Here is a 25,004-nt window from a genome sequence, read left to right as displayed (position 1 = left end):
TTACATTATTTCAAATACCGTGTTTCCCCGAAAATAAGAACTAACTGGAAAATAAGCTCTAGCGTGATTTTTCAGGATGACATCCCCTGAACATAAGCCCTAATGCGTCTTTTGGAGCAAAAATGAATATTAGACCCGGTCTTATTTTCGGGGAAAGACGGTGTGATCATTTCTGATCAAGAATAGGTGGTCTGGCTTTGGCTGTGGGAGCACCTGCTCTCAGAAGGCAAGTCTGAGCTCATGGTAGTGACAGGAGAAAAAGTAAAGGTCAGCAGAAAATCTGCAGGTTTCTCTCTGGGCATCACACCTAAGTGTACGCTCATGATCTGCTCCTGGGGGAGCAGTGAGGGATTGCTGATGGGTGCTGTCTCCAAATTCCTAGCCTGGCCACGACCCCCAGTCCCCATCCTAATGCACAGGTACTGCTGCAGGTACTTACCTGCCCGATTAGTTTTGGCACCTGTGGAGGCTGGGGAAGAACTATTGCTAGTATCACCAGCAAGGGATGTTCGACTAGAATGAAAAGTTGGTGTTGGCCGTTTCAACTTGCTGCCTGCTGATGGGATAACCTTAAAAAAATAAAAAGTTCACATTTACTTGGTGAAATCGATAGAAATTCAACTTTAAAATTTAAAATGTAGACTGCTTATCTCTAATTGATTGAAAAGCAAATTAAAAGTCCAGGAAAACAAAGACTGATTTTGAAAGTGTCCTAGGTCATGTATTTTGATGATTCCCCCCCCCCCGAAAATTTCACATTCCAATTTAAAATTTCAAAATGCTTCCAATACTTTTTATCTTAACTGACAAATTTCCACTAGAAATGGAAAAAAATCCTCAAATAGTAAGATTACAATAGTTATAATGAACAGAAATATGGTGAATAGGTAAAGGAAAAAAAATCCAAATAATCCCAACTATTATGGTTTTGGGGTTAGAAACGTGAAATATGAGTTCAAATACCACATATTTAATATGGAGATCTGAACATTACTCCAATCTCCATCACTAGGTAGGTGCAGAAACTCCCGTCAAGATCTTTCAGTCTATTTCCTCATTGGTAAAATGCAGATAAAATACTTGACTTCTGGGTCAAATGAATGACTAGGAGTAAGAAGAGTGAGGCTCTGATATCAGGAACAGGACTCTGGATGAGGAGCCAGAAGACCGGGCCTTGGGTCTGGGCCCTGGGACTTATCTAAATGAACATCTGTCTTTACTTCTCCCTCAGGAAATCAGGGACTCTGACTTCCATCCTACTATACTCTCTCTTGTTCAATCCATCCCAGCCACGCTGACCGCCTTGCTGACCCTCCAACAACCCAGGGACGTTTCCTGTTTGTCGTCTGTCTTTCCTGCATTAAAGCGTAAACTCCACAAAAGCAGGGACTTTGTTTTGTTCACTGTCATACCCTCAGCACCTAACACAGTTTGGCACTGAAGACGGGCTCAGTGAAAACTTGTTGAATGAATTCATCAAGTATAGAAGCACTTCCTAAACTGGAAAAGAGCCGGACAGATGTACATTATTATTACTGCTACTGGTAGGTAGGAGCTTCATTTCCTATTTGAGTGTTTTCTTTTTCTTTTTCTTTTTTTTTTTTAAAGACAGTAGCAGACTTAATTTGGAGAAAGAATATTTTAAATTTATTTGAAGTATCACTTCATGCCACAGCATGCTGTTCCAATTTTTCTTCGAAGTCGATAGTGTAAATTGTTTTCCAGGACCTTTAAGATGTTGATACAAATAGTAGAAGAGTAAAGCAACCCATTTCATTGTGATTCTTGTATTTCTTCAATTTATCAAGCAGCAGCAGAAGCGACAGAGAGGGATTAACATTCAAGCATAAACCCTCCTGGCCCACACAGGAGGAAGAGCACCAGTTTCAGAAGCTATCGTTGGGAGCACTGCTGCTGGGAGGACTGTAGCCCCAGAGACCCTGGCCTGGGAGTCCACATGCAGATATGGCCTGGCTGCAGAACACCGATAGGTAAGGAAAGATGAAACCTCAAAATGAAACGAAACAAAAGGTAAAACTAACTTAAGATGAAAAAAAAAGGCTGATCTATCAGAATCCTGTGAGAATTTGCGCTTCATAATTAAAACATTTAAAATTTTAGAACTTTTGAAACGTTCATGAAACTGGAACCATTGAGGAAGAAGAAAAAGCAAGACAAGCAGGTTGAGTCTTGGGGTTTTAGTGGTGGTAGGTCCCCGCACAGTGTTCTAAACCAGATCTATTTTGGAACTGGAGTTTTAGCTCGGAGTGGGATGAACCCCAAGGCAGCAGTCCATTCACAGGCATTGGCTTCTTGTACCTCCCGATTTCTCTGGCTGAAGCATTCCATGACTGAAGGCAGTACTATCTTTTGAGGCACAAGAACCCAATGTTTCCCAGCAGGAGCTAGAATGCAAGTTGTCCCACTATCAGACAAGCCGCTAGCCCATGTTTTGTTTCTGAAACACTGCTCTTCCAAAAGTGCTTGGGCATTTGAATGACCGCACGTGAACATGTGTATTCAAATCAAGGCTATAGAAACCCAAGTGCCTAGGCCAGGAAATCAGAAGCTAAAACTCTGAGCCTAAGAGCAGCGTTCACTGATACTGTGCTTGGCTCAAGTGGACAGCACCCACGTCTCGAACCAGTGTGGTGAAGCCAGCCACCCTGGGAATGTGTATCAGGGCAGGGGCGCCAGCCACTCTTCTGTTCTCAGCGAAGATAGAAAACCATTGAACATGCACCGTAGTTGAATTTCAAGTGTTCATAACTCATCTGTGTATCTGACAATTGGAGATTCCAAGAGGCCCAGTAATAAATACTATCAATAAACAAATCACCAGGAATGACCAATGTTTATCACCCTGAACAAATATCATTCTGAAGACAACTGGAAAGTTGTTAAACAATCCAGTTTTAGGCATCTCTTATTTATCTCCAATTTTGGTGAATCTGAGTTAGAAACACCTGAAAACCACTTGACTAGATGAATCAGCTGTGAGAGCAAGCACCACAAGGATGGAAAAGAGCATGGACTCGTGTCAGGAAGAGCAGCTGGTCAAGTTCTTGGCGTTAGTGAGGACCTTGTCTTGACGGCGTCCTTAGTCAGCAAAGCCATACTCTACCTCGGGGCTGGGCAGCTGGAGGTCAGGACAATGGCTGTCCCTGACAGGGGTGCCAGCTTTACTGTTTACCAACCAGGGTTTGTCATAACAGCGAGAGAACTGAAGTGGCGTCTGTGAAACGGAAATCCAAAGGGAAGGACGGGAACAATTGAAAATGGAACAGAAAGGGAGCAAATTGGAAACATAAAAAAAACAAATAGAAGACACTAAATTTTAAAGAAACAGAAAACAAAATAAGTGCACATCAGTCCAACAGGATGGAAGGGACCAGGCAGAAAGGCAATAAATAGCATGCTTCATACATGACCCATCATCATAAACTTATCTGTTAGTGCCAGTTGCATAGACTGTGCCTGGGTTTTCAAAACCAGTAACTGGGTGGGCCCAAACTGGGAATATGCGAGAAAAAGCACTTCTGACTTAATGACCTGAGTACATATTTTAATAAATGTTAATTGTAGTCATCTTCCAGGCCCTCCATCTATGCACCGCTAGGGCCTGGTCAGCCTGGTCTAGGCAGAGCTTGGTCCGTATGTCTTCACGTTCCTCTCCTCACTAGAGTCTCTCAGAGGCTACACTGACAGCGAACATCTGCAAAGACGGGACCGGGGAAGGAGGCCACAATGGTGGTCAGTACATACCTTGGTACCACTTGCTGGGGTGGCTGGAGAAGATGGCATGGATGTACAGCTGTGGTTACTCTGACTAGCACTGGAGCTGGAGCGGGTAGGGGAAGCGGCCCGGGAAGACGGTTTGGACCTTCGACCCCGTGATCGGAAAGGGGTCATTCCCTGGGATGCTCCCTCAGGTAGGATGAATTTCTCTCTAAGTTCGATGTTAGTTCTACCTCGTGCTAAAAAGGAAATAAACACACACACACACAATGTCAGTTAATCTTAAAAAATGTATCTCTGATGGTCATATAGCTGCTTGCCCCCATAAGTTATGTAAGTTATAGGTTTAGTACCATCTGTAGATTCTTCTAAAACTGAAGTAAATTCATGAACTATCAGCCTTGTCATGATTCTGATCCACAGCAGACACATTAATAATAAGCCCCTCAGTTTGCCATAAGCAAGAAATCTGTGTGTACAAGGTGCCATCCCATCTGCTGTCACATGTGTGCCTTGCCACTGTCCCCTGGGGTAAGCACATTATAGCTGGTCAAGGACAGATGTAGGAGATTCAGACCTCAGAGGTGCAATCAAACCCCTCCATTCTCTCTTATAGGACATGTGTCCTTTTTGCTCAGCTTTTGTAGGATATATGGTAACGAAATAGTGAAGAGAAACACATCACTGAAATCAACATTGTCCAGACTCTTCTGTTTGAATTCTGTCGATAATAATCCTAAAGAAGGAGACCCAGGAGCTCGAGACAGTAAAAAGATCAGGACAGAATCATTAAGAAGTAAATGTGTCACATATGGGAGGGAAGGGAGGGAGAGGAAGAGGGGGAGGAAGGCAGGGAGGGAGGCAGAGGGAGGGGGGGGAGAGAAAGAGAGAACACACGTGTACAAGCACAGGTAAAAACCTGAGGTAAAAGCAGCTCTCTGCTGTTGTAATGTGCACGTGGGGGGATTACTAACTCTCTCCTTGAAACACTCTCCTCCCTTGGCTCCCAGGACACCACTGCTTCTCCTCCTTCCCGCCCACTTCTTAAAAACGGACATTCCTCTGAGTTCTGTCCGCAGCCGTGTTCCCCTCTTAGGCTTTTAACCTGGTGATGAGCTCATCCCCCTGAGACTTCAGTGCCATCATAGTCATTCCTGACCTCCAAATACAGCCCAGCGCAGCCCCACTCCTGGAGGTCGGAAGTTATAGTCAATCACTCATTAGACACGATCAAAGCCAGACACCTGGGCGTCAATGCGGGCCCCTCCTTCCTGATGGCAGTTCGGTCTACAGACTCTACCTTCTAATGCTTCCTGAATCCTCCAGCCTCTCCACACCCTCCTACACTGTGTGATTCACGTAGCATCCCCTCCACCCTGGACGCCTGTAACAAACAGGCTTCCCACTGGCCTCCTGGGTTCCCATCTTATTCCCCATCCCTCCCTCACGCCTCATTCCCCGGACTGAATTTCTCAATAAAAATCTGCTATCTGTACACGATTCAAAATCCTTCCACAGTATTTCATTGCTTACAGCAGAATTCCCCAAACTGAGGCTTTTGAAGGCTTTTCTACAAAAAGGAGTTTAGTAAATGCTGTATGCTACATTTCCCCTAGGAGAGCCCTAACGCAATTGTCATTTTGTAAGCGCTGAGAAATCCTGCAGTAAAGAAATATGCATTTGACCATGATTTTTCAGGTTTTTTGAAGATCACATTTTGAAGACAGACTGACCCTGAAGGCAGCCATTTCAAGTTCAGTTTTTCAACTACGTACCAAAAAGGCTACCATTTTCTAAGGGATTTATGCTGGCCACCTTATGTTGGCTGGAACAGGCCTGTTAGTTAAAATTCAGTTCTAAGCTATTGTCCAATGGGTAGCGTTTTGGTTTTATAAGATGAAAAGAGTTCTACAGATGGATGATGATGATGATAACAAAACACTGTGAATGTACTTAATGCCACTGAACATAAAAGTGGTTAAGATAGTAAATTTTATGTATGTTTTATCATAATTTAAAAAAATTAGTTCTAGGCCCAATTGTGTCTTAAATCTTCATAAAGTTTTTCTACATTTTCACTAAAATTTTTAAGAACATATTTGTCTAATGCTCGCAAACATACACAGTACCATACCGTAAAAGTGTATCTAATTGTTAGGATGGGGCATTCTTTTTATCTCCATTCAAAACATCAAGATTTTCTTTGCCATTAATGGAATTAGAAACTGAAATCTCCAAATCTGGCAGTACCTGGTACCTAATTGTTAAATATTTTCGCTTTTTACATTTGGCTAAAGCAATGTGGAGTTTGAGATGTCTTTCATCTTTTTCAACAGCTGTGTAAAAGGAGATAAATGATTGTAAACATTGCTATTATAACCTTGTCATAAATTTTGTACTGGCCGCAGTATAAGGCTGTCTACAATCCAGAGCGCCAAGGAAATGCCACACAAATGAACACAAAATCTACCCTAAGCGGCACTTCTAGAAGCCACAGTCATCCTCATGGGACCTGAGATAGCTAAAAGGAACGATGGACCCTAGAGAGGTAAAAGGAACGTCTCTCTGTATGATATTCACGTCTTTCCAAATCACTTATTACATCCGCCTGAGACCTTATATGTCCACCTCCTAGAACAATTTTTATTTGAATAGAAGTAGCTCATCCTGTCCATCACTGATAGGTATGATACCTAAGACTGCTGGGAGTTCTTGACTCTGCAATCAATGGCACTGAGGTGATTACTGAGCCGTAGGAGGCCATGCCTGGAGAGGCACAGGGGAAAGCCTTACCTTGTGTGCTCCAAGGGATGCTGAAAATAGCTACTAGACGGCCCTCCAAATTTCCTTGAGTTTCCAATCTTTAGATAATAAGGACAAAGCAAGCAGTGTTCTCCTTGGCCAGCAGCATGTTATCATAAATACAGCAAATAGAGCAGGCAGCAAACAGGCAACCAAAGATCCCAAAATGCTACATGCAGTATTTCTTTTGCTTGTTTAGTCCAATCATACATGATACCAAAAAATAAAACCTTATTAATAGATTTAGATAGGAATGTTTTACTGCGTTAAAGTTAAAATGATATATATTGCTCATTTAAAACAATAAAATAGGATTTTTATGTCAAGGAAATTGGTTTGCAATATAATTAAATTCTAAAAGTGATTAAACCCTTTCCAGTTTTGCCCAGAATAGGCGTTTTCAAATTAACAATTTTCTGGAAAAAAAAAAAGGAACTCCTAATGAAAATTATCACTCTGGTTTATTGGGATAAATACAGACTGAGATAAAACAAGAGGAACTATCTATGGAGATATCTGCATTCATGTGAGAACTGCACACCCTTCAGATTTAAATGCTTCAGAGTATGACTATAAATCACTTCCAAAGAGGTTATGTAATTGTACTGTAAATATCCCTGCTAGGTTTATAAATAAGCCTTAATAAACTAATTGTGCAGGCTGAACCACTAATACACACAAAAATGGGTGGTGGTGGGTATGTCAGCCTCTGCGACACACAGCATGTCGGTCAGGAACACACACTCTAGAGCCAGACTACCATGGAATTGAATCCTGTCTCTACCATTTATTAGTTGTCTGTCGTTGGGTAGATTATTTAACTTTTCTACGCTTCCACTTTCTATTCTATAAAATGGAGATAAACACAGTATCTACACCTCATAGAGGCGTAAATGAATTATTTGTAGTTCTTTTAATAGTGTGCGGCATATAAAGCTATGTGAGTGTTCGTTAAATAAAAACTCAGAACAAATTCTATGGGTTCTGTCTCAACAGGAGTATTATATGCTCCGTCAACTTGTAATAGTTAGAAAAGCTATGGTTTGGCTATTTCAAAGCATTCATAAAGGCAGCAGATACCACAGAGCAAAGAGGTGCTACAGTTTAAGAAGCGAAGCCATTCTCAACAGGCTGGGGTGTGGTAAGAGGGACAAAGCTTAAAAGCCAACCTATGGGAGACTGACTGGAAATCGAAGAGCTGGAATCAGAGCGCTTTATTTTACTCCCAGGATGGTGAACTAGAATAAAAAATATATAAACACAAAGAAACAGACACAGCAGGAAATGCAGAAACTGATCAAGAAAGACAAACTGGCAGACAGTGGGGGAGCCTCCTATATATCCACATGCAGCTCGGTTAACAGGAAAAAGGAAAGGCCCCAGCTGAAGAAAATGTAGCAACCAGAAGTTGATCATGTCTCCCCTGGTTGCAGGTGCCATCATTCATATGAAACATACGGCTTTCTTTTGCCTCTGGGCCGGCATGCCAGCCTTTTCATGTTTAGCAGACAGACACCACATGGTCTTGCTTAAGTAATCATCTGTCTTGAAGTGTCTAGGCTCGCAGTTAGGTGTTCTTTATTCCGCCTCCCGGACAAGGGAGCTCCCGTCCTTCCCTACCTGGGAGGGGCCGATACCGTCCCCAAGCTGCAGGCAAAGGGAACCCTAACAGGAAACCTACAAGGCTTCATCAGGCTCCTTTTTAGGCTAGTGTTTAACACCTCAAACAGAAATACTCAATGACAGCAATAAATTCCCCATTCCCGTTACAGTCTCTCCCGACAGCACCACCCTCGCCTGCTCTTCTCTCTCCTGGTCCACTCTGTCACCCTCGGTCTCTAATCCGTGCTAGTGAGACGACATCTGGGCAGCTCCACAACAGGAGAAACAGACAGACCCCACCAGCACAACTTCGTGTGAGCACGTGAGCTGGGCGGACCCACCGTGTCCTTCGTGCTCAGGACGGCTCCTTACCTCGGCAGGGGTCATTTTTCACTAGAAACTCATCCAGGGCCATCCATCCTCCCCCGACGCGGACCATCACCGTGCTGCGCAGGATGCGGACCAGCCGCAGCTGCTGGGAATCTCCGAACTGCAGGGCCAAGCAGAGACTGATGAGGCTGTGCCTGGAACAGGCTGCACCGCCTTCCCAGGGCAGACTGGATTCAGATGCAACCACAACCCGGTAGTTTGGACAGAATTTGAACTCCAACTAGTTTCCATTTTTCACTAAAATAATTTTTTAACTTTTTTTTTTTAACATTAAAATGTATTGCAGTGACAATGGTGAAAAAGAATTTAAAATACGGAAAAGCTGAAATATCAAGCTAAAGGCCAGTGGCTTGATATATGCTTTCTATTGGGATAAAGTTAACTTGTGATGGTCCTGCCTCCGAAGCAAAGGGGGAGGGCGGAGGGTAGACACAACATTAGCTCACGTTGATTTTTAAAAAAATTCTGCCCAAATTAAAACCCGGTGATGAAATTCTTCATTATGCTAGTTTGTTTTCATAAAAGAAAAGGTAGATATAAGGTGGGTGTCAACTTCTGAATACAGTGTGCTCAAAAGTTAAATGGAGAACAGCAAACAGTATTTCAAGCTTTAAGGAAACCCTTGCAAAGCATCATTATTATTACAAGCTTAGAAGGAAATTCGATATTCCACATCAGGTTTTCAGAAATAAACCTAAAGTATTCTCTAATTGTGATGTCACCAGCAGAAAAGCTTCTTTGAACAAATGATTCAATAGTATTTATACTAAAATTTAGTTGAAAAAATCGAATTTTTAATTTACCATGCTGATTATAGACAGTATTCAACAATCATTTGGGGATGTTAAGACAAGCATGACTCTCTGATATTTCCTTTTTTTGGCCTAACATTCCTACTTCTTAGCTCCGTTAACATCTGAAGCTTCCCACTGCATAAATTACCCTTTCCCCAAAATAAACTTTAGGCAACAAAAGAGAATCATGCTGAGATCCCAAAAGAATAATCAAACTGTTGGAGAAGTAGCATTCCTAAAATTATTTAATTCAATGAAAATGTTGGGGGGGGGGGCGGGAAGGGAGAGAAAGAAGGGACTATTTAATCACTTAATTAGGATTTTCAAAGTTATAAAGCAGAACCATAACTTTGAAACAATGTACAAAACTGTAAATGCCAGAAAGGATGTTTTGAGAAGAACATATAACTAACCTTCCCCCAAATTAAAGTATTTATGGTAATTCTCTGTATTATTTTGCACTGACTCAAGAGCACTATTTATATAGGCAAGGTGACTGGAAAACATCACCCCCACCAGATCTTTACTTTGAAAATAAAAATAGTCTTACATCTTTCATCCCATACAGTTGAAAAGTGACCAGAGCAACAGCATCGTGTAGTGAGAAGAGCACTGAAGTGGGGACCCACAGATGTGAGGGAGTAAGCGTCCTGTCCTGGGAAGGAAGCTGCCCGTTTGGCCTCTACAGGAGCCTCCCTCAGACACTGGCCCAACGAGTGAAAATGGGGAGGTCCTTTGGGAGGAACTGAGGATTCCAGCAAGAGCAGTAATGGCCTGTCACAATTCGGGGTTCTGTCCAGACAGATGAGGAGAGGAAAGAACTAAGGGCCTATGTGTCCTCTAGAGTGAGTCAGGAAGGAACCCCAAGATGAACTTTAGTCTTACATTACTGTGCCCTGTAATTTACTTTCACTCTTTAGAATTACTCCATTTATTTCATTCTTTTCCCCCTTAATTTCTTACTAAAGCCTCCTCTGAGAGATTCTAACTCGTTTTGGCTGAGCTACGGGGAAAAGGAGGTTTGACCCAAGTCTGTGGCCATAGTGCTGGGGAAGTGTAGGCAAGTGGTGGAAGGGGTTACAGCAGCTCTGAAAATGGGGACCTGCGCAAACCTGGCAGAGCTGGGTTGCCAGTGTGGCAAAGACCTCAGAACAAAGTCTTAGGGGCAAGAGTAACTTCTGTTTCCTTCTCTTAAACGGAATTTCTCTTTCAGTGACATAGGTTCTTGCAATGGCTATGACATTAGCTGTGTGACTGTTGGCATGCGATCCTTTGGGCCTCATGTATGAAATGAACTTCATACCGTGTTTCCTTGAAAATAAGTCCTACACCGAAATAAGCCCCAGTTAAGATCGTCAGCCAGACGATCTTAGTACGTAATGACGATGTTCCAGAAAAAGATGACATGACTATATTTGAATAAATGTAGATTGTTGTACGTGAAAAAATAAGACATCCCCTGAAAATACACCCTAAGGCGTCTTTTGGAGCAAAAATTAATGTAAGACCCGGTCTTATTTTCGGGGAAACACGGTACTTGGTGTTTCCTGTACAATGACGTATTTAAAGCAAGTTTCACTGTTCTTGTCTTTAGTTTCTTTCTATCCTCTGTTCTTCCCACTGGCCCAGAAGATTACTGTAGTTAGTGATTATTACAGTGCCTGGAATTTAACATTGATTGAGGGCCTCAAATCAACTCCATGTTTCTGATTACACATCACAACACAGATTTTACCCATGCAACTTCCTTCCATTTGAAGACACAGGACCCCAGAGCCCTCAAAAAGATCTAAATGGTTAGAGTTACCAAGTAGAGTCAAAATCACGCTATCTTTTTTGCAAGTTTAATTTGATCCCATCAGATTTTGGCTGGCTGGCATAATCAGCAAACTTCAGGCTATGGCCAATTATAATTTCCACACTACACTTCCTGGGTACCTTATAATTATAAAATACTATAAGTGCAAGTAACTATAAATATTAATAAGGTATTTAAACAGACTGAGTATTTAAATACCCCAAGACTTTCTGACTTAGTGTACATTATAACATTCGTGTTAACTAACGGTCAGAAGACTACAGTACAGATGTGCTATCCGGCACTCTGACTTCCAACACAGAAGTATAAGACCAGGTTCTTTTTAAAAGGACGGGTTGATAGCACAACTTCAATTTCCCCTGAACCATACTACTTATAACTCAGTCCAGCATAATATCGTCTTAAGTCAATCTAATTTAGAATGGAAAATTTCATCTCCTTTTAAAAAAATATAGACTTACATATCCTTTGCTGCCAAGACAGCGCTACAATACTAGCCCTGTTAGCAATTCCTCTACTTGGTAAGACAACCAGATGTGACCCAGGCATGCTTCAGAATATGTCCTCTCCCATAGCAAAGAACAGGCATTAGCTACACAGATCATTTCCATCGAGGAGAATGTTGCAAGGCACACTGTACCTGATTGCCGAGGAAGAACTACAGATAATAAGAGTAAAGGACGGAGAAAATGGAAGAAAAAAAGAGAACATTTTGTCAAATTAACACTAAGGAATGAAAATCATGTTACCAGTCTTCAAGCATTAATGACACATGCTAACCATATTCTCACCGAGCTCCTGTCAGCTCCTGCCACAGGGACATGGTTATACAAATTAAGACCTAAACTTTCCACTCCACGTTGTTCTTATTTTAACTCATTTCTCTCATAGGTCATTAAAAAAACCCAGGAAAACAAAACCCAACAACCCAATAAGACTGCGTGGAGCTTTATTAACTAAGTGCCCTGGGGTGGTCCAACACAAAGTCACCCAACAGGCCCCAGCTAAGAGTAGCACAGTGCGCTTTTGGTGTACTCTGAAGACATTTTTGAGGTACTAATGGAACCTAGATTTTTTCCTGTTTCTAACTTGGTGCTTGTAACTAATCTGACATGGCCTTCTAAATCCTTTGCCAATCCTAGACTCTCCTTAGGACTTTAGAGAATTCCTGACAAGCTGCTGAATTTATTTTAGGAGCCCTGTTTTGCACCCCTTCTATGCCCTGACCCTGCTCCTAATAGCAGCTAAACACAGCACAGTTCACTGTCAGTTATGGTGACACTCAGCATGGCTTTCCAGGGAAGATCACTGAGCCCGGCATCACCCAGGGCATCCAGGCCGTTTATAGCCCAGCTCAGAGGAGGCAGAGTGCCCCCTGGGGCCCTGACACAGTCCTGCAGCCCTCTCTGAGCCCAGGAGCCACTCAGGCTTACAATGACCAGCTCTTTGGGGTGAATGGTCAGTCATTGTCTTATAGCAGAGGTGTCTTCGTTTCCCTAGAGACTGGTCAGCAACAAAAAGAGGGCTTTGAAATGTCTCCTCCATACTGAGCTCATGTACAAGCTGCTATCAGCTGGAAACAACCCTGTCTGTGGATGGACTATGCAGGGCAGTAGGCTTAGCCCAACAGGGCCTGGCATTGGGAATCTATAGAGACAAAGGCTAGAGAGTGACCGTATCTCAGGTCGCACTGGCTCTGGTCCTCCAAGTACCGGCAGTGGGATCGTCGAGTTGGCTATGTGTCGGGCTGCCTTCACCTGTAAAGGCCACGCAGGAGGAACCACCACCACCACAAAGGACTGCTTTTCTCTTCCTTACCCGGTATTTATTCTCTCCAATCTGCTCCACCTGAAACCTTTTCGCACATTTGCACTGAGCCACTTGTCTTGTGACCTATTGGTGACAAACAACAAAAAAGAAAAGTGTGAAGGGTAAAGCAAGGCTTCCTCTTCAAAGAAACAAAGACTTTTACATGTAAACAGAGAGGCTACTCATTACTTATTTTTAAGGCACTTTAGGTTTCTGACACATGCATTAATCTTCTATTCTGAATTAAGACACACTGCTCTTACTAACTGGGACACTTGAAGACAACCAAAGAGAAAAAGTATGAGGACTTGCCACGTAACTCTCCTGCTTCAAAATTCCTTCGGAGAAATGTGCCAATATGCATACATCAAGTAATACAGCAAAGTATGAACTGATCTGAATTTCAACCTAGGAGCCCAAGATTCCCCAGAAGTCAGTCAGTCCTGGGGAGTTCCAGGCCATTCCCAGGACCTGCCCCACTGCCTCTCCCTTCCCAGATCAACAGATCTTGGGCTCTCTATGTGCTACTACTGAATCTGCTACTTTCACTCTGGTATAGTTCTCAACTAGGCAGAAAGCTTGGTGGTACACACCATCTTAAACATTATTTTACATTTCACCCCTTGAAGACCACTCCCTTGGGCCCTGAGTCAGGATGCTCAGGACTGGGAGACGAGTCTGTGAAAAAAACACGGTATCTATGAACCAAGTTAAGGTTCTCTGGAAACTTCAGAGCCACACAGATGTGACTCAGTTGACTGAGAAGCCATTTAGACTGAGCTAGAGCACAACAGCCAGAGATCCTCTGGGGCAACGTCATCCAGAAGGGAATTCCCAAACAGAACTCCAAACAATCACCTCCCAACAGATGAGTCTCAGGGTTAATATGGGCAACAGCACCCAACCAAATTCAGGACAGCAGAAACCTACGGTCAGAAATGTACTCAAGATACAATTATTTCTCATACCTCATCTTCAATTTTATCTGCATCGGTTGTTGGTCGATAAGCATCCTTGTTGGGGTGGAGAGCAGCCACGAATTCATAGTAATCAATGTAGCCATCCCCATCTCGGTCAAAGATGTCAGCGACAGCCATCATCTCTAACTTGGTTGTAGGGAACTCTGCAGAAAGTCAGTCACATGGGGAACATTAACTGTGCGGGCTTACTTAGTTGGCTAGAGGTTATATAAATACTATTTGAAAGAAAAAACATTTATATCTTGACTTTTTTTCTGAAAAGGAAAACATGCTCAACTTAAGTCAGAAGACTACTCACTGTAAAATTTTTGCTAATAGACTACCCCACCACCATGCAATTAAAAAAGGTAATATTTCAGATACACCAAAAGGCATACACATAATATTACCACCACCCAACTTAAGAATTTAATTTATCAACTCCACTATTATTAGCTATTTTGATTATTTCTGAATAGTGACAATCTGGAATTAACAGGATGAAGTTTTTTGTTTAGATAATTGCCTTAGGTTCTTGAAAAATTGCTTTCCAAAACAGGGGAATACTTATAGTAGCCACAGTGACTTAAGTATAAATCAGATTACACTGTCTCTCAGGTGAAAGCTCTGGGGGCTGCTCACTGTCCCACTCCGTCTAGAATAAAATCTGATCTCTTCATCATGGCTGATGAGGCTCTGCATTAACTGGCTGCTGCCTATCCTCCCACATCCTCTCCTACTGTTCTCCTAGGTTATGACGCTCCAGCCACGTTAACATTTCCATGCCTGGAACATGGCACATTCATTCTCATCTCAGCACTTTGTGTCTGCCGTTCCCTCTCCCTCCCCTTAAATCTTGAGGTGGCTGGACCCTTCTCATTATCTAGGTCTCAGCGCAAATATTACCTCCAGACAGACCTTCCTTTTAATATTTCCATGTAAAGTAGTACAGCTGTGGGATATGCTTTGTGCTGTAACTACTTTATCCCTCAATTATTTGTGGCGAAAATAAATGAGATCATACACTTTGTAAGCTGTTACATAGATGTCAGAAACTGATGTAATGAAAACTTACTTTTTCAAACATTTTACTTAGAACCTCATTGTTCATAAAATTTAGCCCCTTATTTGTACCTCAAATATGTTTTACTTGCCACAATGTGTCAAACAAGACCTGCTTCCTTTATTCTCAGAAAGATGAGGTTCTTCTTTCCAAGAAAATGATAGACCACTTTTGGTACGTAGTACCATTTCTCCTCTAAGACTATAGCTTTAACTTCAGAAGGACTGTTTAGCCAGATTCTCGTCTGCTGCTATGAAGTAAGGAACCCAGGTGTGACTGTGTTTGGAACTCTAACTGGACTCACTGGATGCTAGAATGCCATCAATAAACTCCTGACGTGTTATCTTCCCATCCTGGTCCTTGTCAATTCGCCGGAAGAAATCCATCACCCGAGACTTTTTATGATTCATCCAACGCATATACTTTTTCCTCCAGACATCAAAGTCAAAGTTGGCAAACTCCTTCAACTAGACAGAAATCAGAGGTATTAACAAGACCTGTCATTCTGGCCCTGAAACCTGCCCAGAACATACCCAAACTTACACTCGTAAAGCCATGCCGGCCTCCCACAGGGGCACCAACCATATCTGTGTGTTGCCTCTTTTTGTGAAGGAACAATCTGGCTCCTTCACTTAAAGCCATGACTATTTACACAAGCTGTGGTATCATGGAGCAGCAGGATAAACAGTAACTGAGCCACCACCATGGGAAATATGGAGCACGGAGAACAAGAATGGGAGGGGTCAGCCTTGCTTTCCCGTCGCACTTTCTCCAAGGATCTCCCTCTTCAGTGTAAGGGAATGGATTCTATCCCAGAAAAGAAGTGCTTATTAGCACTCCTCACTTATGTGATTTTTGAAAGGAACTGGGATCACAGAGGCCCATGTTCGCAGGCTCCATGTTTCCCACCATTTTCTGAGATGAGATAACTTGAGTTCTGGCTTGGAGCATTAAGAACCCACCCTGCACGCAAGCATGTTCCTTTGGAATGACGCCAGAGGGGCCAACTGCCCGTCTGACTTCCACCCGAAGCATGTGCCTTTGATGGACAGCAGCAGGCCCATGACACGGGCAGGCGATGTTTAGCTGCTTGGACTATGTTAGGATATTGACTCAGAAGGGCTTGAACAGTGCAGTGGTTTCCCCTGGTCTTCAAACTCCAAAGTTGGAAGGAACAGGGCAAAAAGAAAAAGCCAAAAACCAAATATACTTAAAGCTCAACTGACCTACAGAAATAACAACAAAAAACCCAGAACACTCACTTCTGGACATAGCTGCTTTGATACGCACAAATAAGGAAATAAAAAGATATTACAGGTTTGTTTTAGAAACTAGGAAATGGGGTACTGTTTTATTAAGACTGATTTTGATAACTTCAAAATATATTTTCTTTTCATAATCTAGTGACGACTAACAGAATAGCAAGATGATAAAAAATTACTCTTGTTTCATAACTGTGTTGCTTATATCTTTACCTAAAGGGCTCAATAATGGTCATTTTTGTGATAAGCTCTAGACTGGGAGATAACTGCAAAGTTACGATCCTGATTCTCGACTACAGCCAGGTGCTGAGGAGGGCCAGTCACAGGATGGGCTGGCTGCTTGCTTTCCACTACCAGGTGCTACGGCCTACTCTGCTGTGAGTGGTTTACTCACATATGTGTCTTTTCTCCTAGGGGGCTTGAGGGACAGAGTGAGTACTGGCTTACACTGGTCTATTTCTACTTCTGAGCAGGTAGGTCAAGAGACACAGGTCATATTTAGAGGGCCTCAGAAGGGCTGTCTTTGATAAAAAGTCACAGCTCAGCAGGGCTTTACCTCCTCCAGTCTATCCAAGGCATCGTTCAGCTTCCGCTGACGCTCCAGCGCTAACAGCCACACCTGCTGCCAGCGGGCAGAGAGCTGGTTAATCCGTGGGTTTTTCGCTTCAGATTGTGAAAGGATTGGCATGGGAGGAGGTGTGGGTTGACTCAAGGACTTCCCTAAAAGGAAAACAGCCACGAGATTAGAAAAGCTGGTTTTGTCAGTTCACAGAGAAATTGCCACACGTCTGAACTTAGGAGATCCTTATAATGATACCCAATCAGGAACTACAAGAAACATAGGACCTGGGAACATTCAGATACAGAAGCATATTAACTTCAAAACTATTAATTCTCCTCCCCAACCAATAGGTACTTATCTCATATTTTCAACCAATTTTGTCCTACCTTAGTGAACTGAGGAAATGTCAAATCAACTAAAAAAGCATTGGTTCTATAGAAGCTCAGTTAGTTTACGATTAAATTACTGCAAACCAAACGTAAACAGCTAGCACTGATGACCAAAACAATGGACAGGTCACTGCAAAAGAATTTAACTACTTCGAAATTTCATATCAATTCAAGAAAATGGAGTACAGTTACTGTACGTCAGTGTAAGAAAAGTGAGTTTCAAAAAACAGTGTTTTTTGGAAAGTGCATATCTTCAGCTAGCAGGGATGAAGCATCGTAAGGGAGCAGGCTGGTAACATACTGTTGCCACTGCGGGATTTCTCGATGAATGGCCCATGGGTAGGCTCCATAGTTTTCCTTTTGTATGTCTTGGTGACACGGTCCACGTCAGGCTGTTTGCGAGTCATCTCCTCCATAAATGTCTGTTGAACACAAACAATAGAAAAAAAGAGTTGAGTTTTCTTGGACAAAGATGGAATCAGGCACCTCCTACTAACAAAGGCCAAGCCCACGACAGACCAACTGATAGATGCTTTTGTACACTGTCTCACTCATTTCAAGAAACACGAGTGAGCAAGGTGTTTCATCAGGTGCTGGAGTCTGGAGGCCTAAGACGTGGCTTCTGACTTCAAGGAGCTCACAGCTGAGTGAGGAAAACCAGGCAGTCAGGGCAAAGAATACCACCCAGGGTGCCAAAGGAAGACCCAGGATGGGCACCCTGCAGTCCGAGGCCACCTGAAGGCTGGTGCCTGAGCTGAGTACTGAGGGATGAAGAATTAACCAAAGACCAAGGCAGTGCCAGCAGAGAGGGCACAGTGAAGCCGGACAGTGAAATGAGTCAGGGCTCTTCTGATCCGCAGCTGAGCTAAGGATGCAATCAGGAGTGGCAAGAAGGAGAGCTGGAGTGGCAGGCAGGAGAAAGACCCAGAAAGGTCTTGTGTCAGGTTAAGGGGCTGAGATTTTGTTCTGACAGCAATGAGGGCAACTGAAGGATTTTGATCCAGAGAAGAGACTTATCAGATCTGTTTTAGTGCTAGTGTTCTGGCTTCAGTGTAGAAGGCAGAAGATAGAGCCTGGTGGGGGACAAGTTAGGAAACCATTATAGTAATGGTTGCAAAACATGGTGAGGGCCCAAGCCAGGGCTGGAAAGACGGAGCCAAAAGTATTGTGAAAGTAGGACAGATAGGCCTGGGTGACTGGCTAGATGTGGGGGTTATAGGAAAGAGAGGCGTCTCAGACACATCACAGGATTCTACGTTGGGTGACTGGGTAGATGGGAGAGAGAAGGCACGTTTGGAAGGGAGGGATGGGGTCAGGCAAGGATGAAATGGGTTTTCAGAGCTGCCTCTGCTTCACTGCATGTCTGGACTTAAGAGACGATAGTGCTGGAGATGAGGAAAAGATGTGCAAGTCTTTGTATACAGGTGATGGCTGAGGCTGGTGGACTAGATAAAACCTCAGCAGTGTGACCCTCAGAAGAGGGTCAAGAGTGGAACTTCAGGGAACAACATTAACAAGTGGATAAGGGAACAGGAACCAGCTAAGAAGACTGAGAAAGAAGTCAAGGAGATGGGAGGAAAACAAGATGAAAGGACACATAAAAGACGAGTTCTGAGATGGAAGGAAGAGGCGACTATGCCACATGTCATATAAGACAAACACGAAAAGCGTCTATTGGGTTAGCCAGCGGGGTGTGCCTGGCAGAATGTCAGTGTCCTGATGGGGATAGGAGCCAGATCCCAGGGGCTGCGGAGTGAGCGACAAGCCAGGAGAAGACAGGGAGTAAAAGGAGGGAGGGAGCCATAAGGGTAACTTGAGGGGGACAGGATTGAGATGACATGTCTACAAGTTTTGGAGGAAAGCAAACAGGTTGGGAGCGCTTGATGACACAGGGAAGAGACAGAATAACAGAATTAAGAGGGCTTGGCCTTGAACAGGCAGAAGATCACCTCTCAGTTAGGAGTGGTGTCAATGTAGACAAACTTGACAGGAAGTAGAGGGAGGTCTCACTGGTGAGAACTATTTATACACACTAAAATGACCATATGCTCACAGTATAGCTAAGCAAGACACATGCTTGCATTCAGTGTAAATTCTCGTGGTTAAAAAGCCGATTTGCCTCCTAAAGATGTATTATGAAGATAGCTGAACTGAGCTTTCCTTCTTTCAGTTTAAACTTACACCCTAAACTTGATGGGTTGTCTTGGCCCATCTCTGGGTTCATGCAAGACAGCTTTCTGAACCCAGGTGTAGAGGGGTCAGACCAATGGGACCCTGGCTCAGGGGCAAGTCAATGGAAACAGGATGGTAGGCAGATTCCTAAGATGGCCCCAGGGCTCCCACTCCTGGTGTGTGTACATGTCCTGTGTAATCCCCTCCCCTTGAGGGTGGGTGACACCTGTGGAAAGAATGGGACAATCACTGCCTTGATTATATTTTATTACGTAAGAGCAGACCGGAGAGTTTCTCCTGCTGGCTTTGATGATCTAAGCTGACCTGACAGCAGCCTCCAGGAGCTGGCAATAACTCCTGGTGAACAGCCAGCAAGAAAACGGAGACTTCAGTCCTATAACCACAGGAAATGAATTCTGTTAGCAACTTGAATGAGCCTGGATGAGAACTGCAGCGCTGGCTGACACCATAATTTCAGCCCAATAAGACCCTAAGAAGAGGATCCAGTTAAACTCATGCCCAGACTCCTACCCCACAGAAACTGTGAAATAGTAAGTGTGTTGTTTTAAGCTGCTAAGTCTGTAGGAATATGTTAGGCAGCAACGTAAAAAGGACACACAAGGGAAAGGAAATGGGCTCCATGAGCAGCGCAGGGAATAGCAGTGACACACGATGCGGCGACGTACCTGATGCTCAGCGATGAGGGCTTTCACTCGGTCGATGTTCTGAGGGATGGGCTCCTGATCCCGCTGGATGAGCGTGGTCTCAGCCCACTGGATCCACGCCAGAAGTTCTTCCAAGAGCTCGGCGTTAGCCACCAGTTCCGACAGGGCCGTTTCAAGACGCTGCTGGTGCTGCTTCGCCCACGTGAGGACCTGGGGGAGAGAAACCATCGCCTCTTTCAGTCAAGCACATCTCTGTTTTTAAAGTCCCTCATCTGACCCTAGCAGGGACTTTTTAGGGAAAAGACCACCCAAGCAGTCAAGAGGCTTCACTCTGACTCAGGTGACAGAGCTGGGTTAAGAGATGAAGAAACCAGCTCTTCTGAAAGCAAATCTTGTATGTCCTATTAACACAGGACTCGGAGGAAGGAAGAATATTCCTGCCCACTGGAAGCATCAACTAACGCACCACTACACCAGCACTAACCTTCCAGATTTCTGCACATTACCGAGAAAAACAGTCATCATTAAAATGCTAACTTCATTCTTGTTAAGTTATTCCCAGTGAGTAAAAGATTCCTTATCTGGGGAAAACAGAAAGCTCTGTGGTACTCTATTATTTCATTGCTATAAACCGGGCACGTGTAGTCCTCCTCCAGAACCAGGGACTTACCTCCTCAAAGCGAGCCCGGATGATGGTGATCCAGTGTTTGATGGTAGTGATGCAATCAGGGTGGCACACAGCCAGGATGACCTCCCCCATCGCCACTGCCGCATTCACATCCACTCGCTTTTCTTCCACTTTCTTCATGAATTCCTAAACAAAAAAGATCGGAGAACAAAAATTTAAAAGAAATCTACTCTAGCAGCAGTTAGTTTACACTATGAGGGGAAAGTGTCTTTTTTCCTGCATGTGTTTGCTGAAACAGAGCTCTAACTGCCTGTATTGAGGTGTCTCTGGCATTTTCTTTCCATTTCTAAAGCACTCGAGAAGGTGAGGGATTTATACAAGAATGACTTTCTCTGCTACAGATGACAGGGACTAGGGACACAGAGGTATGTCCCTTTTCCTATTCTGAATTAGTTTCTCTCTTTTTCAAATTCTGTTTTCATTTATCTCCGTATGTATAAACAGTATTGTTTTGGACAAATAACAGCTATAAAACACTACAGTATTTTAAAAAATGCCTACAATACAATACAATACAATGACAAAACCAAGATTAAAATCTCCCTGTGGGTAACACAAAAATTAAAAAGGGAACCTTTCGCACCTCATTAGGACAGTGACACTGAGGCCGCAGACCCTCCATTATATTTTGCAGCCTGTGAGAGGCTCTGGGGGAGCCGGGAGGCCTGAAGCTGGTAACACAGAGGAAGGTGAACAAGGCCGTGTGCAGGGGAGGAAAAAGGGAGGTGGAACAGTCTACATTTTTCTTTATATAATACCATGACCTTTGACTTGTTTACAACCACCAAGTAGTATTACTTTTGTAAAAACAAATGAATAATGATACGTACGGTGTCACAAAAACCACCAGGCATTTCCTTCTCATTCCTGCTAAACCAACAAGCTAGGCCCATTCTGGTTTTGCTCCTTTGCACATGAGTTGGAAGTTTACAAGCAAAAGCTGCTTTCCTCAGTTGGGGGGCAGCCCTCACCATGGTGGGTGGTGTGGGTCATGGGCCCTGGGGCTGGATTACCTTATGGGTGTCAATGAGGGACTGCAGGGCCTCTGTGTCGTCAGGAAGTGCTCCCCGAAAGCGAAGTGTTTGCTCTGCTTCAGAAAGCCACTCCAACAGCATGTGGACTGTGTCCCGAAACTCTTCTGCCTGAAGTAACCAAGCACACAAGACTGAACCTCTCTCTGCAGCCAAGGTCTTGGACTCTGGGGAATGCCCAGCAAAGGATCTGTGTCTGAATTCGTTAGTCCGTCATAGTTATTTGATGACCCTATCAAAGCCCCACAAAGGTCATCTTTCATTTGTAGATCTTTGAAAACCAACTGAATTATTTCTCTCATACGAATGAGTGTTAAAATTCTGTAGAACATTCAGAATATCAAAATTCGAGTTTATGTTCACTTTGAGATTGGCTGGTGTTGATTCTGATAAAGAAACTGGAATGCATCTGCTCAGTCCCACCCCCGGGTGCCCTGTGAAGGTCACTGACCTGTTTTAAGGCCTGCTCAAGGCGGCTTTGTTTGGAGACGGAGAGTTTACACACAGTGTCCCAGCGAGTGCTCAGTTCCTGCAGCTGCCCTTTTACCCACGTGGTGTCATCGCGACTATTCTCAATTAACTCTCGGCCTGACCGCTTCAGAACCTGAACGGTTCCCGTTCTCTTTCCCAGTTCCTTTTGGAAGACCTAGAAAAGAAAACAGGAAAATTTGTGTGTCTGCAAAATGACTGAACCCAAGAAGGAAAACCACAGAGAAAGTAATCCCTTAGTTCAGTTTTCTTGGTAGGTTCCAGTCCTGTGTCTTTTATGCAGAGAGAGAGTCCGGATGATGTGTAAGAAAAAAACATGAAAAAGTGGCTCTAAATACGAGCTGTGTGACTTTGGATAAGTTACTTAGCTAGAGTCTCAGTTTCCTAATGAGTAAAATGGGAATAATGTTATACTAACATTTCCACAATTGTGGGAATTAAATAGGAACACATCTGCCATGCACATAGTAAGAATTTGATGTAATTTCCAAGTAAATTGAATGCTTTGTGCTGAAGTAGGAGGACATTATACAGCTCAACATGACAGGACTAGATTACATTAAATACTGGTGTGCATGGTGCTGGGCTTGTTAGGTTCAGAAGTAGTTTAAAAAAAAAAAAAGCACTCATTTTCATTTCAGATGTCAGTGGAAATGGGTATTTTGAGGGGTCCCGAATTTAAATTCATTTGTAACTCAAATGAAAGATACTAATAGGAAGGGGGTGGGGGAAACCTCTCCAAGAGAAGTTTACACATTGCCAAATCTGAATCTAACCAATTTTGGTAAATTCTCTGTGACTAATGCAGAATCCTGGCAGCAGTTTGTTTCAACACACAGAGCAGGGAGCCGCCCCTGTGACAAGCAGAGATCCAGGCTCTTTCAGATTTCTTTTCTCCCCTGGAAGGTGCGCATGAGCAGACGGCACACATAGGTAGAGGCCCCAACGGCTTTGCCTCCACGCAGCCCAGATCTCACCCCTCACCTTGTGGGCATCCATGAGATTCATGACAAGGTCCAAGTCCCCGTGCACAGGCTGGTCCTCGGCCAATTGCGGCTCCACCTTGTACAACCAGTCGACCAAGGCCTGCAAAGCATCCATGAACTGGCCTGAAAACAGCAGGGCCTCCTCCAACTTGTGCTGCCTGAGAAAAGCACACACAAACCTCGCCGTTTTTAGGGATTCTTTTATGAATGGCCCACAATTCTGACGCCGAAAGGGAATACTGCCTGAACTCAGAGAGAAACCTCCATGTTGGAATGGTTAGAAATACAGTAAAAAGTGACTAAGAGAGATGCCTAGACATTTTTAATCAAACCATTCTCTAGAAAGGACTAAGCATAGTGCAAGAGACAGGTATAGATGCCCTTCAGGCATCTTCGAGTCCAATGGCTGTACACAGGGACACACCCTATTGACTAAGGCCTGTGTTCATTACTTTATACCACTCCATAGAGATGGTAGTGGTTTTGGTAATGATGTGGAGTTAGGAGTTCAACTCCTAGCTCTATCTATTCCAGTTGTGTGACACTGGGCTGTCTCTTCACATCTTTGAACCTCAGTTGCCTCATCTGAAAACTGGGAGTATAAATAAGATACAGATATTATATAGCACAGTGGGTACAAATGGATACAAGTATCACTTTTAGAATGAAACTGAACAGTTTCAAATCCCAGCTCTGCTGCTTAGTGGCTGAGTGACCTTGGGGGAATTAAGGAACCTCTTTACGATCATTTCCTTGTTTGTAAGATGGGAATAACAGCACCCACCTAGGTGGTTGTTATGAGGGTAGATGATTAGTGAGCACTTTAGGCACACACTCAGTAGGAGTTGTTCAGTACAGGAACTATGATGGTTAAATGAGGTAATACATGTAAAGCTTTGCACAGTGTCTAATACATAGTGAGAGCCCTCAGTGAGACAGCTACTGGTATTAGAAATCGGAGATTTAGAAATATTTAGAATTACCAATCTTCTATTACTGTTGGCTTGATTTTACAGGCCTCTCTCTTTCTAATACAATAAGGTTCAAGTTTACAATAAGAGACTTTTAATGTATTTTATTCAAATGATTTCATAACTCTCATTGAACTAACCAGAGACACTGAGATGCTACAAAACCTGTTAATGATGCATTAGCTCTATTACCATTTTATGGAATCCGGTAACAGTCTCTTAGTTTTGGCACAATATACAGACCCATGCAGGGGACACTCATGCTCACCTCTCCACAGACTTGCCACAAACAGTGTCCCATTTGTCTCTGACTTCTCCCAGTAAGTTGTCAAGTTTCTGAGTGTCATCAGAAAGCAAAGTCTTTTCTTTCAGGGCTCTGCCAGTTCTAATTGTGGTATCATACACAGGCTGTTTGCCACCAAGAGTTTTCTGAAATTCCTGTTTCCAAAAATAAAAGGAAAAAAACCATGCCATAAGTCCGATAACATCTTGGTTTCGAACAAAGAAAAATGTTTTTGTATTTCCAGGTTGGTATATAGTATAAATATCACCACTTCTTGAACTAAAACGAGCTTATCCTTAAGAAATTTGTAAGTTTTTGTTTATGCCACATACTGCAACACGTATTTCTAAAGGCCTACAGTTTTAACTGGTTTACTACTACAATCACTTTGTTTGAACTGTTTTTTTTAAATGAGAAACTGTTATAGTTAGACTGTCTAGATACAAAATGGAATGCTGGCTTTATCATCTTGATTTTTTAAATATTAACTGATTAATTTTCTTTTGACCAGTTCTTTTACTTTTAGCACA

General features: G+C 43.2%; 1 protein-coding gene across 31 annotated transcripts in view; it reads right to left on the bottom strand.

Moving 5' to 3' along the window:
* Positions 1 to 25,004, bottom strand: part of MACF1 (microtubule actin crosslinking factor 1) — a 311,168-nt gene that overhangs the window by 2,026 nt on the left and 284,138 nt on the right. For 16 of the 31 annotated variants that reach the window (XM_074334445.2, XM_074334436.2, XM_074334446.2 and 13 more), the window contains 17 exons: positions 24,460 to 24,629; positions 23,219 to 23,378; positions 22,197 to 22,391; positions 21,728 to 21,856; positions 20,697 to 20,840; positions 20,048 to 20,236; positions 17,491 to 17,611; positions 16,795 to 16,958; positions 15,281 to 15,443; positions 13,923 to 14,077; positions 12,964 to 13,038; positions 11,786 to 11,803; positions 8,515 to 8,632; positions 7,710 to 7,778; positions 3,766 to 3,977; positions 3,125 to 3,235; positions 440 to 569 (listed from right to left, as the gene is read on the bottom strand). In XM_074334445.2, coding sequence (XP_074190546.2) covers positions 440 to 569; positions 3,125 to 3,235; positions 3,766 to 3,977; positions 7,710 to 7,778; positions 8,515 to 8,632; positions 11,786 to 11,803; positions 12,964 to 13,038; positions 13,923 to 14,077; positions 15,281 to 15,443; positions 16,795 to 16,958; positions 17,491 to 17,611; positions 20,048 to 20,236; positions 20,697 to 20,840; positions 21,728 to 21,856; positions 22,197 to 22,391; positions 23,219 to 23,378; positions 24,460 to 24,629 — 2,323 coding nt within the window. The remainder of the gene's footprint in view (positions 1 to 439; positions 570 to 3,124; positions 3,236 to 3,765; positions 3,978 to 7,709; positions 7,779 to 8,514; positions 8,633 to 11,785; positions 11,804 to 12,963; positions 13,039 to 13,922; positions 14,078 to 15,280; positions 15,444 to 16,794; positions 16,959 to 17,490; positions 17,612 to 20,047; positions 20,237 to 20,696; positions 20,841 to 21,727; positions 21,857 to 22,196; positions 22,392 to 23,218; positions 23,379 to 24,459; positions 24,630 to 25,004) is intronic. The other 15 variants (XM_074334452.2, XM_074334453.2, XM_074334454.2 and 12 more) reach the window with 7 other exon arrangements.

This window comes from Rhinolophus sinicus, chromosome 14 (assembly GCF_057876585.1).
Source record: "Rhinolophus sinicus isolate RSI-liver-muscle chromosome 14, RSI-T2T, whole genome shotgun sequence".
Lineage (NCBI taxonomy): Eukaryota > Metazoa > Chordata > Mammalia > Chiroptera > Rhinolophidae > Rhinolophus > Rhinolophus sinicus.
The sequence above is the reverse complement of the archived record's forward strand: the minus strand, read 5'-3'. Positions and strand labels throughout refer to the sequence as shown.